General features: G+C 42.4%; 1 protein-coding gene across 3 annotated transcripts in view; it reads left to right on the top strand.

Annotated features, from left to right (window-relative positions):
• BTBD11 (BTB domain containing 11) overlaps positions 1-12,467 on the top strand; it is a 168,707-nt gene that overhangs the window by 153,696 nt on the left and 2,544 nt on the right. For 2 of the 3 annotated variants that reach the window (XM_042837987.1, XM_042837989.1), the window contains 5 exons: positions 3,707-3,812; positions 4,588-4,690; positions 6,168-6,249; positions 7,239-7,307; positions 10,444-10,557. In XM_042837987.1, the coding sequence (XP_042693921.1) occupies positions 3,707-3,812; positions 4,588-4,690; positions 6,168-6,249; positions 7,239-7,307; positions 10,444-10,557 (474 nt within the window). The remainder of the gene's footprint in view (positions 1-3,706; positions 3,813-4,587; positions 4,691-6,167; positions 6,250-7,238; positions 7,308-10,443; positions 10,558-12,467) is intronic. The other variant, XM_042837988.1, reaches the window with a different exon arrangement.

Below are 12,467 nucleotides of genomic sequence, written 5' to 3'. Positions count from 1 at the left end.
GGCAACTAAAGGAAAGTGTGATCTTGCTGGAAAAGCAAAGGGAAATCCTTAGCCTGACTTCTGAATCCAGCCTAGGTTTTGCTTCTTGAGATTTTGTAGCACGAGTCACCAAGATGACACTTATCTTCTGCAGGTACTGGAGAAAACTACTTGGTATGTCCTAGCTGTGTCCAGTACCTTGTAGGACATTTCGGAATGTCTAGGCCAGCTTGAACCCAGTCAGAAGAAATGAAGCAGACTCTTCCATGGGTTGTGCCTAAGTCTTGAGGAGCCTTTCTTGAGTTGTGCTGACAGACCTTCATCATCAGAAGGGCGTTCAGGAAAAGATACCCCACCCAGTTCTTTACCTCCTCTCAGATCATTCAGTTGTCTCTGCTCTGGCAATTTGAAAAACTTCAGCTTTGCTTCAAAAGAATTTATGAATTCCTTTCACAGTTCAAGTGTGGGGAATTCCGTTAGATCTCCTCTGAAGAATGCTTTTAAGTCAGGAGGCCGCATGTATCTACAAAGCAAAGTTGCTTGCTCACCAACCAACTCTCTGCTGGAAGCATTGTCTCCTTAAGAAGATTCACTGTTGTTCCCTGTTCCCTTTAGCCTATTTGTAAACTACCCTGTGGCTAGGTAAATATTTTCATTGTATCTTGTGCCAAGCTTTCTTCCCCCTCCCATAAAAGCAGATGCACATGGAGCTCCCTTCGCAAATGCATGCTCATATCTGAGAGGAAGCTGGCCTTGATCTGGATCTGAGCATCAAGCATCAAGCATCAAGGCAAAATATTTTCTAACTTCAAACCGTGGCAAGAAAACAAACAGGTTTGCTTCTCTGGTGTTGATATCACCACCCACAACTGCTGCAGAGAGCTCCTACAGCTGTTCTTACACAATCAGCTGGTAGGGTGATGAATAAGCAGGAAAGAATAATGTTCAGAGCTTAAGCGGGTTGGATGTAGTAAACAAGACAGCTTTGGAGCTTCTTGACATTGGTGCACATATGGTGGAATGTCATCTTCTTTGCTGGAGTAATTCTGATGTACCAGGTTGTTGTCTCCTGTAGTTGTTTCCAGTTGCTTCACGGGCAGCCGACCACAACTTGCTCCAAGAAAAAAAACATTGGGCTTCTGGAAAAGCAAGGATTTTTTTTCCCCAGCAATGCTGTTGCAGACTGTACCCTTGACGAAGCATCCCTTTTATCTCTCCTCCTTGCTGTTTCTTTCTGCCTGCTTTATTGGAGATGCCAGTAGGCTGCAGGAAGCAGGGCCAGGGCCAAGGCCCTAGGAGGCTTGGCTGTGTGCAGATTTGCATGGGGAGCAGTTGTTCTTTCTTCCTTTCCATGTCTTTTTGGAAGAAAATTTGCTATATTTTGTTAGTGATGACTTTAAATGCTTTGTCTTTCTATCTGAGCGTGTTTCTTAAATCTATCAACAGAAGCCAAAGGTCTCCAGCCTCCTGTCTGCCAAATGAAAGCAGTGTCCTGTGTGAGAGCTCTGAAGGTCCATGATGCATACTGTCTCTGCCTGCTTGATAGCCCTGTTTTCTTTGACTCACTGATCCTAGTCTCCCTTTCCTTTGTCATTTTTCCCTTTGTTCCATCTTTGTTCTGCACCATAGTGCTCTAAAGCCTCTTTTGTGTGAGTGTATCCTATTCTGAGTTAATTAGAGCTTAATCTAGACCAGTTTTCAATGGGGTTGTGGGCAGTCAGTGGTGAGGTGGCTGTACAATGGGCTGGGGTCCACATGCTGTGGCAGGGCTCATCACCCATTTTGTGCTGAGGAGACTGACAGGTTCCCCAGGCTTGTTTGCATGTGACTCGTCCATCATGCCAGTTCAAGTTACAAGTGTGGATCCTCTTCCCAACCGTGCATGGCTGTGGCTGGCTCATTCCTTCCCAGTCTCAATGCACCTGGACTTCCTGGTCTGCAGTGGGTGAGACCTCTGGTTCCTAATGAGGCCCTGGGAGGTTGATATCTGTTCTATTATCAGTGCGTTCCCACGGGCATCCAAGGGAGGAGGAGATGCTTTGTCTTTTTTGACGTATATGTATGTGTAAGTAGGCACTGCTCTTATACCTCTCCTCTTCAGAAGCTTCCCTTCACTCCAAAATACGGTATTAGCCTCATCCTGTGTTGTATTTATTGACATCTTAGTGCCTGCTGCCTCCAGCTCAGACCCTGGTAATCGGCATCCCCCCGGACATGCTCCTCCCTGGCTGACTCAGCCAGCACGGCTTCGGCACAGCCCTTCCGAGCAGAGAAGCAATTGCTCTTTCTGCCCTGTCTGTCTAGAGCTTTCCCCGCATCCCTCCCAATGGCTGAGTCACTTCCTTCTGTAAATCTGGCTTTAAATCTTCCTTTTCTTTTTTCCCTGTGATTCACTCCCTTTGTGAAGTGATTTGCAGAGCTCCAGCTTTGCTGACGCTGAACAGAGATGCTCCTGGGGCACTGCATCCACGTTGTCCTGGAGCCACAACAGTGAGCCCTCACTGGTGGCTGCTCCCATGCCGTGCTGAGTGGTCTCTCTTGGTATCAGTATTTCTTAGTATCTCTCTCTTATCCCGATATTTTTTTCAATATTATGTCTGATGTAGTAATGGGAGCCAACTTCTGCCTGCAGGCGAGTGCATGTAATTTCCTTTGACATCAGCGTGTGCCTATGAAGGCACAGCTCGTTTCCTTTTCCCACCCTGTTTAATTAGATACGGTGCAAGAGTTATTACAGTATCTCTGCCACTCCTCCTCATCCCTTGTGGGATTTAAGGAATTTCTACTTTTAGAACTGAATTGAAATGTGCTCAGAGAAGGAAGACTTCAATTTCTGCTTAATAAGCCTGAAGATATTTTTAGTATAACATCTAAACTCCTCTATTGTTTATATTGTTATAATTTTACTTCCTTACTTGCTTACTTCCTTGGTCTTGGACCGTCTAAGCATCTCATTTTTTCATGGTTTCCCAGTATGGAAGGGAATTGCCAACCAACATGGTAGCTGAAAGTCAAGATACTTCATTTTCAGGAATTAGCTGTGTGGCTCCATCAAATTTGATGAGTTCCAGTACCAGCAGAGATTGGGGTAAAATCTGCAAGAACTTTTGAATCCTGCTATCAGATGTGACTCAGGTGGTTAAGCACTAAATTCATTTCACTGTCATTGAAGTTTAGTCTGGGTAGAGCCGGGGATCTGATTCTGTGAGGTTCTGGTGGTCTCTTCAGAGAACCAATGCCAGGGGTATAAGATCATATTAATGACATGTCTGGGGTTAAATGAGGAGCTTCAGTGGCATTCTGTGATGCTTCTGTCATTCTGTAAAGGAGGGGCTGTATGTGAGGACGTCGTGCTTGGAAATGTATGCTGGCTGTTTCTAAAACATGAGCAATGACCATTTTCCAAGGTGCAGCATAAAGGTATTTTTCACTGAAGTAAGTTTGAAAATGAAATGAAATGGCAAAGGAACATGGCTTATTTGGAAGGCATGGTGGCGTTTGAGTTTGTTGGGAAAATAAGGTCCAAGGAACAGATGTTCCATTTTACCTGCTTCCTGTAGGGGATGCAACAAACAAGTGGTTTATAATAAATACCGAACTTCTGGTTTTTAATAAAGTTGCAGCAGTCATATTTTTCAGCTTCAAAACAAACAGCTCTTGAGAATAATCTAATGTCTCCCTTTGAATACTAAGTTTATGTTGCTTGTGTTTGTTTCCTTTTGCTTAGAACGAAGTGATAAGTCAGCAGCTATCCGTCATTTTCACTCATTGCTACGGACCCTACCCCATTCCAAAGCTTGTGGAAATTAAGCGCAAGCAGACCTCTCGCTTAGGTAAGCATGACCTGAAGATGGTTCTTTGGTTCTCTAAGGAGAGCTGTGGGAAATCCGCATTGCAGGCTGAGCGTGCAAGTCAGAGAAAATGTGAACTCAGAAGGCAGGACTAGAAAAATGAGAGGCCCTGAGCTTAGCCTGTCCTAAATTCCCACTGAAATCTGTAGGACCATCAGATACTGGAGTGGGACTGTAAACCTGCAAAGATCTGAGTTGCTAATGAGGCTGAAATCACAGCCTAGGGCCTGAAGCCAAATGTCTGTCCATATCTCAAACCATGCGGTTGGCTGTGGGTGACATTGTGGTGGCATGGCACTCCCAGCCCTGCTGGCAGAGGCCAAGTTGGTTTACTGTGACCTAGAGAAGAAGTGAGCCAATTTCCAGGATGCTTTTCCCCTTGGCACAAAGTCTTGCCTGCCCTGGGAGAGGGTGAGGGTATGGTCTGAGGGTATTTCTCTGCAGTTTGCTTTGGGGAACAGAGCTGGGAAGCTGTGCCAGCTCCCTGTGGCAGGACTGGCTGGCCATCATCTCAGCAAAGATGACACAGATTTCAAAACTTTGAATTTCCTCAGTCTGAACTCCATATGCCTGACTGTAGGTCTCCTGTCTCAGACTGTCCAAAATAGCTTGATGGGCTTTACTCATTATAAACAATATCCTTTTACACCATTGTCTTCTTTTGTCAAAACAGGAAAATATTATGTACATTCATGAACTCTTCCAAACCAAATTTATTGGTGGTGTGTTTCTTTTTTTTTCCTTTCTGTAATTCTAGATCCCCATTTTCTTAACAACAAAGAGATGTCAGATGTTACATTTCTGGTGGAAGGAAGACCATTTTATGCACATAGAGTGCTGCTATTTACTGCATCACCACGGTAAGATGTAGAGACATTTCCTTTTCTTAGCAAAAATAGAAATTGATTTTGTGTTCTTGTATTTTCGTTAGTGTTGTTAAGATTCTTTGAGGGTTAATGGCTCAATCTTCAAGTTTTTCCTAAGCAGCAAATCTCAGCAGCCTATTTCTGATTGATCTGCAGGGAAATAACAAGTGCTTCCATCACTAGATTCCTACCCTGTAAATGCTCCACGCTTCTCGCCATGCAGCTGACTTCATTCTACCAAGGCACATTTGCATGGAGCTCATCACTTTATCCAGCCCTTAAACATAGAGCAGTCTTAATAGTTTGCTTCTTAATAGTCATTTATTCCATGAGCAGCTAAATCTTGTCTTGCATCCATGTACACAATCTCTAGGAGAAACAAGTTACTATCACTTGATTCACTGGGGATTTTACATTTTTTTAAATAAAATTAGATGCATATAAAACATGTCATGCTGTACCAAAAGGCAGTACTTACATTTTCCTCCCCGTGCTCAGAAGGCTGGATGTGGGTCACTCATCTCAGCCTTCAAGAGTATTCCTTTTTCACATTGATCACAAATGGTATTTGTACACAACTTTATGATTAAAGATGTGCAAGCACAATCTGAACTTTAGCTCTTAGCTTATTAAATTGCCTTCAAAATAGAGTTTGTCACTAATAAGATCGAATCAGTTGTTATCCATATTTTAATTAAAATGCAGTGATAGTATGGAAGAGGTTATTATCCAGCAAATGCTGGTCTTGATAGATAAACTAAACTTTGCACTGCCTCTAGAAGGTCAGATGAATTATTGACAAGAGAAGGTACAAGAGCAGATGTTTCTGATGGTGCACTCACCTTCTAATCAAATGAGAATATCTAGCAATAATTAACTTTAGAAGTGTTTTTATCTTGAAACCTATGTCTGAATTTCAGGTTTTGATAATCAGAAAAAGTAGCATACCTAGTTTTCTCTCTTACCACTTCTTACACAATTGTATCAAGCCTGTGTAGAAGCAGTAATCTTAATGTAGTTGTTTTAATGTTTTGTTCAAAACATTTTTGCAGCAGCATAATATAAATAGGCTAAAAATGATCTTCAAATAAAGTAAGTGCACAGTTTTAAATTTGCAACTTCCTAAACAACCATGTTTCCTTCAAGCAAAAAAAAAAAGAAAAGAAAACAAGAAGTTTGATTTTGTGATATGCATCTTTCCGGTATCTAAATCTCCTGTATGCATTTTTTCTATTGTGGTATCAGAAGTATTTTTCCAAAATTTCAAATTGAAATCTCCTAAAAGAGAGGCTTCTTCCTTTCAATTTGAACTTTATTTTGTGTAACTGTCTGAATCCTGATGCATTTCAGTGACAAATCCATTCATTTCAGTGTACTGTTTTTGCAAGAGCTGATGCTGTCCTTCCACTCTGCCATAGTTTTCCACATAGATAATTGGGCTGGTATTTCAATCTTGCTCCTTTCTATTTAGGTTTAAAGCATTGCTGTCTAGCAAGCCCTCAACTGATAGTACTTGTATTGAGATCAACTATGTGAAGTACCCCATCTTTCAGGTAAAATCAGTTCTCACATTGAATTTGAATGGAACATAGAAACATTGTACGTCCCCTGTCTGAACTAATACAAGTATGTTTGATAAGCATATAGCTCAGAGTAGTAGTTTCATGAGCACAGAATCCATCTCCTTGCATACACTAAGCTGCATAGTGCTATTGATAGCAAATGTCATGCCCAACCAGATTCAATAGCATACATTTCACTTACACAGGGTATGCAGATAAAGCAGAGCTTGTCATCGGGAAGTACTTGGTTCTTTTTTCTCTCGCTGACTTTTTCTGTATTTAATGGACAGGCTTCCAGGCACAGTTCATTTGCTTCTTCAGCAATGTTGTTCAATCAATTTTTTTGCCACGAAAATACAGAGTATTTTCTGTAGCATATACTTGTATATGCTTCACTTCCCTTGAGTCAGAGCCCAGGCAGTTCCATGTATCAGCTGTTACAGATGAAGATATTTCCCAGCTCACTGCAGTGACTTTAAACCTGCTGGAAGCTCACTGCGGAGAGATCTTAGTTGGCTCGTATTGCAGTGCAAAGCCTCCACAATTATTTATTGTCACCCATGCGTGCCCTCACACAGCTGAGTGGAGGTGTTGGTCCCATTGCCACGGGGGAATAAAGGAATAATCGTTATATATGCTTTATTATCCTGAATAAATGATGCACTGTACACATTGGAAAAGACGTTGAAAACTCAGAATGAATTAACCAGCTTTCTGCACAGTGTTTAGGCTTCAAGAAAAAGCATGCACAACATGGCTGGCAAGGGTTAAGAATACCCACGAGAAAGAACTGTTGAACTGTGCAGGGAGAGAGAGAGAATAACTAAATGTATGTTGAAATTAGGAGGATTTGGCCAGTTTTATTTACGTATCCTTAGTGATGTTGGAGAGCCTCTGGTGTTATCTGCAATCTCTACATCATTCCTTTCTTGCTTTGTCGTTGACTGTTTTTTATAAACACTGCCTTTGTTTTGTTACAGTTGGTTATGCAGTATCTTTATTATGGAGGTGCAGAGTCACTCTTGATTAAAAACAATGAAATTATGGAGGTAAGATACATTAAGGTTAATTTCAGGGAGAACAATGCTAAATGATCTGTTTACTGTTTACCCAAGGGTACCTGACAACTGGGCAAGACATGAGCACTCCTGTGAGAGACATCACTGCCTCCCGCTGAGTGCCCAGAGTGCCCAGGTAGAAAAATATAGATCACCAAACAAAATAGTTTGTCTGAAATAAAAATATCTACTGAGATGATTTGTGAGGCTCTTTCAAGGAAATGCAAAGCAGGTGTTACCAGTATCTGGAAACAATTCTCAGCAGCAAATCTGGAAACAGCTCCCAGCAGCATAATACATTGTCTTTTCTGTCTCAGCCTGTAGGCGAGGTGCTCTGTTGAGTTGGGCCAGTGAGCTTCTCTACAACACTCTTACTTTTGGCTTATTAGCCCAGGCTTATGTGTTCATATCTTTCTTCCAGAGATAATTATTTGCTACTTTCTTACTGTGTGTTAAAGTCCATTGCCATTGTGCCCATTTGCAGTACCCACACCAAGCCCTCTGGAACTGATTGGAACTTCAGCATAATCACATGTCCATAACCTCTATGGATGTTAGATCCTTCTCTTCCGGATACTCTATGCTGTCATTACCATCTCTGATCCACTTAACAATTCCAATTCAACAGAACTAAGATAGATTAGAGCAAATCTGTGGTAGTCACTCAGGAGCTTTCCTGTTGACAATTAACTAATGGCAGCCAAAAGGGATACAGGACAATAAGGGCTAAAATAAGAGCTACTGCCCCTATGATCTTTTATTATTGCCTACATGAGTTAATCTGTCCCTATCACAGAGTGATAGAATAGTTTGGGTTGGAAGGGACCTTTAAGATCTTCTAGTTCAACCCCCCCACTGTCAGCAGAGAAACTTCCCACTAGACCAGGCTGCTCAAAGCCCCATCCAGCCTGGTCTTGAATGCCTTAAGGGTGGGGGTATCCACAACCTTGGTGGGCAGTCTGTTCCAGTATCTTACCACCCTCACAGTAAAGAATTTCTTCCTAATACCTAGTCTAAATCTGCCTTCTTCCAGTTTAAAACTATTTCCCTTCATCCAGTCACTATATGCCCTACAAAAAGTTCCTCCCCAGCTTTCCTGTAGGTCTCCTTTAGGTAGTAGATGGCCACTATAAGGTCTCCCCAGAGCCTTTTCTTCTCCAGGCTGAAGAGCCCCAGAGCTCTCTATGACACTGCTGTCCAGAGCACTGATGTGGGGTTTGACTCTTACCAAAATACCGCTAACTGTATATTGGGAACTGTTTTTCTTTGGGGTACAAAGTGGCCGAAACGAAGCAGTTATGATGGATACAGGGACATCCATATATGAATCTTGCTGGCAACCAGAGGATGAAACTAGTCAGGACTGAGATCATCCCTGTGCACTGCAGATGGTGGACCCACTCTGACTTTCTGAGTTGTACAGGAAAAGGTCACTGATTCTCTCATTCACAGATTTGAAACAGCTCCTTAAATTCCTGGCCCTTTCTGAAATAAGGAGAGTTTCAGACTAAAAAGCGCAATGGCTTTGTAGTGATGCATACATAATCACCTAGGTTGTTAAAAAGTTGGTGCTGCAGTTCAGCTGGCTGCTTGCTCTACTTTTCTGCATCTCAAAACTTCTGTGACTCCAGAATGTATGGCTGATTGATTGATCTGTTGATAACAGATCTGGCTACGGTTCCTCACAGTTTAAAGTAATTACAAACCAGCACGTGACTGCTTGAGCCACAGAAGCAGCTGGAATAGGATTTAGCTTTATCTTTCAAAACTGCATTTAGCAACTTGCCTTATTACAAATATGATAACAAGAAGCACCAGAAATACTCCAAAGAAATCTTTGCTGCAATTCATAATTGAGGCCAGCTGGCTGCTATCACATCAGCACTGCAGATTTCCAGCACTTGGATTTATTTATGGGACTAAAGCAGAACTTGAATGGACTGCATAGGGGAAGTAAGAATAATGTTATGGCAGTTTGAGGGTTTTGTTCCCCAGCGCTCCTAGCTAGAAGCATAAGGGCCATTCTGGGAATCATGAGAAGACTGTCCTGAGGTCTGTGTTGGTAAAGCCCTTATAAACACCAGAACCTGTGACCAGCTCAGCCTGAAAGGACCTTCCTGGGTTAGAGCAAGGTGTAAAGCAGTGAAGAACCTCAGTCTGCTTTCTAAACCAGAGCAGAGAGCCAGAAACAATGAGGACTGCAGAAAATGAAGCTCACTCCCCCAGCTGTAAGAGGACAGAAAAGGAGCATTAGGGGCAATCCAATGGAAATCAGCTGGAGAAGGCACAATTTAAGCCAGGTTTTCATGCTGCAGGCTTCAGGTTATGTTCACTGTGCCATGCAGAGATCTCCAGAGCAGTGCCAGTCCAGGCTGCCTACCCTGGGTGGGCATGGGACCAAAGAGAAAGGTCAGTGTGAGTCCTGATGGCACAAGAGTGTAGTGTTACGGATGCACAACCCTCATGTTAGTGGTGGCCTCACATCAAGCTGGTTCTCAGTCATTTGGAGCCAGGTAGCATTTCAAACCCCTGGCCTAGACATAACCTTACTGCTGCTGGTGAGATAGAGCAAGGAGCATGTGGAGACCTGACTCCGTTTCCCTGAGCCTTCTGAGGTGAGAAGTTTGAAGTTTATTGCCTCTCTAGGTTTTTAAGACTACCTAGGGTGGTTATTGTCATCTGGTTTGAATTCTTCTATTCTCATGGTCCTGGCCCTTCTGCTGACATCCTCACATCAAACCCAGGTGTTCAGTTTCAGCCAGATCTTGAGGAACAGTTGAATCCAAGCCTTCCTTTCTTGGAATGTAGCTGCAGATCCCTATTTGCACGTTTGCAGAGTGACAAGGACCCTCCAATCTGCCTCTTCTTGACACACACACAAATCCCTGTCCCAAGGCCAGCATATGGACCTGAACAGGCTGTGGTGGTCCCTCTATGTCCACCTTCTCACTGCGGGATCTAGAGGAGACTACAGCAACTTTCTCATTCTGACTGACTGTCAGGGGTCAGTGCTTTAACTCAGACTGAAGCAGGGGCAGAGAAAAACTATAATGAAGCAGTAAAGAATCAAGCTCTGAATGTGTATTGCTCAGCAGTTTTGACTATTCTTTCTTTCCTATTTTTTTAGCTTCTCTCTGCTGCTAAATTTTTCCAGCTTGAAGCTTTACAACGACACTGTGAGATCATTTGTGCAAAAAGCATTAATACAGAAAACTGCGTGGATATTTATAATCATGCCAAGGTAAAAATGACCACACATGCATGTTACTTGGTCTGTCCTCATGCTCGTAGTATAAGTAGTAATGCATATGTCATGTGCTTACTATGTTTGTTGCATATTTAGCATTTGTCATTCATGTACTGGGACTGTAAAAAGGTACTGGGAGAGTGACAGTCCCTAATCATGTCTAAGAATGTCTTGGCAACTTCTCACCCTCCTACTATCCTCCAATGGTTCAGACTCTACTGGCAGGTCTGTATCTTACCACAGCGATCCAAATTGCTAAGTTACTCAACAGGAATCACCTAACTGAATAAGATATCTCTTTTTCACCTTCCAGGCTGCATTTTCCTCTTAAAGTTCCTGTTGCCTCCTGCCTAAACCCCACAGTGCTGGCGACAGCTTTTCAATATATGAAAACGCCACATTGTCAAAGTGTAGTGTATCACAGCCATGCAAGCACAGTAGTGAGAATTTTATGTCTTGGAGAGGGGACTGGAATTAAATCATTTATTTAGCTTGTGTGGAGGCCATTAGGCATAAAAGTGTGGCATGTTTTGACCTAGAATAGCCACGTGGACGAGTTTCAGTTTTTCCCCTCATTTACTAAGTAGTAAGTTTTGGAAGATGGAAATGATACAAAAATAGTTGCAATAAATAATTTTAAAACAATCCTTGAATGATTTTCCTCACATGGACTACATGAAAATGTTTGTAGTGTGGTAGTGAGGTTTGACTGAACACAGTAATCCTGCAGATTGCTCCAAGCCTCTGCAAATCTGACCTCCATTCCAGTCAGCTATTTCCTACATTGAGTAGTAACATTAGATCTCGATGTACAGATACCATGCAATCAGTGTTGGAAACAGCATAAAGTTCCACTTAAAATGAATAAAAAATGACGTGTATTTGCAGGACCACTTATTGTAATAGGAAATAAAATCACCAGTGCAGTACTCTCAAAAAATTCTTCATTTATCTTCAAGGTCATGAGGGAACTTCTCAATTTATATTGCTATTATCAAAAGTAAATGGAACAATTTTGTTTTAAAAATGCTTTCTTTGGGTTGTGAAATATGGTTGTATCCTGATTGAAGAATGTTCTTATACCAAGCTTTAGACTTGTCTGAGGGACTTCTACGCTGCCAGTGCTGGCCCTGAAGAAATCCAGTGTTCCAGTGGCTAAATCTGGTTCCTGTTTTCCAATAAGGGCTTCAGCCTGCAAGTTTCCTGTGCCTTTATCTCTCAGTAGAGTCAGTGCAAATGGTTTACTTGAGAGGTTTTTAAGGCCAGGGTCATGTTTGCCTTGACATGTAGCACATTACAGAGATAGCTAAGCTAGCTGTGAGTGAAATCCTGACTTCTGGAATTGGTTAATCTACATCACTTCAGAGCTCCTCTAATTGACCCTGCTTCCAGTAAATAACCAGGGCTAAGCTTCATACTTCTATACCTAGAAGGTTTTCAGAACATGAACTAACACATTTAAAGCTAGTTCAAATACTTCTCCTCCGTGCTGTTTGAAGAGTAGACTACTCCATCTTTTTGCTTCTGGTCTGTGTGTTGTGCAGCTTACTAAGCTGAGCCCAGTTCGTTCTGCTCAGAATGCTCCCACCACACTGCAGCTTCATTACTTGTTTATGTGAATGGCACATGGCAGAAGAGGCCAGATGTCCTCATGAAGCAGGGGAGCTCACAGACAGTTCAGACACACTTGCCAGCACACTGTCTGCCTTTCCATTTCATAGGTACAGTTTGTAGTCCTCGTTACTTTGCAAGATCAGATGCACCTGCAGGAAGTCAGGAGATGCTGAGATCTGCTTTTCCAGGTGAAAATGTGCAAGCAAGGTGACCTGGACACAGGGAACACAGTCTTTCTCATCACAATTAAGACCTAATTTGGTGGAAGCATAGGACGAAGAGAGAACAGA

Source organism: Centrocercus urophasianus, unplaced genomic scaffold, assembly GCF_019232065.1.
Source record: "Centrocercus urophasianus isolate 14NV4802_14NV808 unplaced genomic scaffold, USGS_Curo_1.0 seq_73, whole genome shotgun sequence".
Lineage (NCBI taxonomy): Eukaryota > Metazoa > Chordata > Aves > Galliformes > Phasianidae > Centrocercus > Centrocercus urophasianus.
The sequence above is the reverse complement of the archived record's forward strand: the minus strand, read 5'-3'. Positions and strand labels throughout refer to the sequence as shown.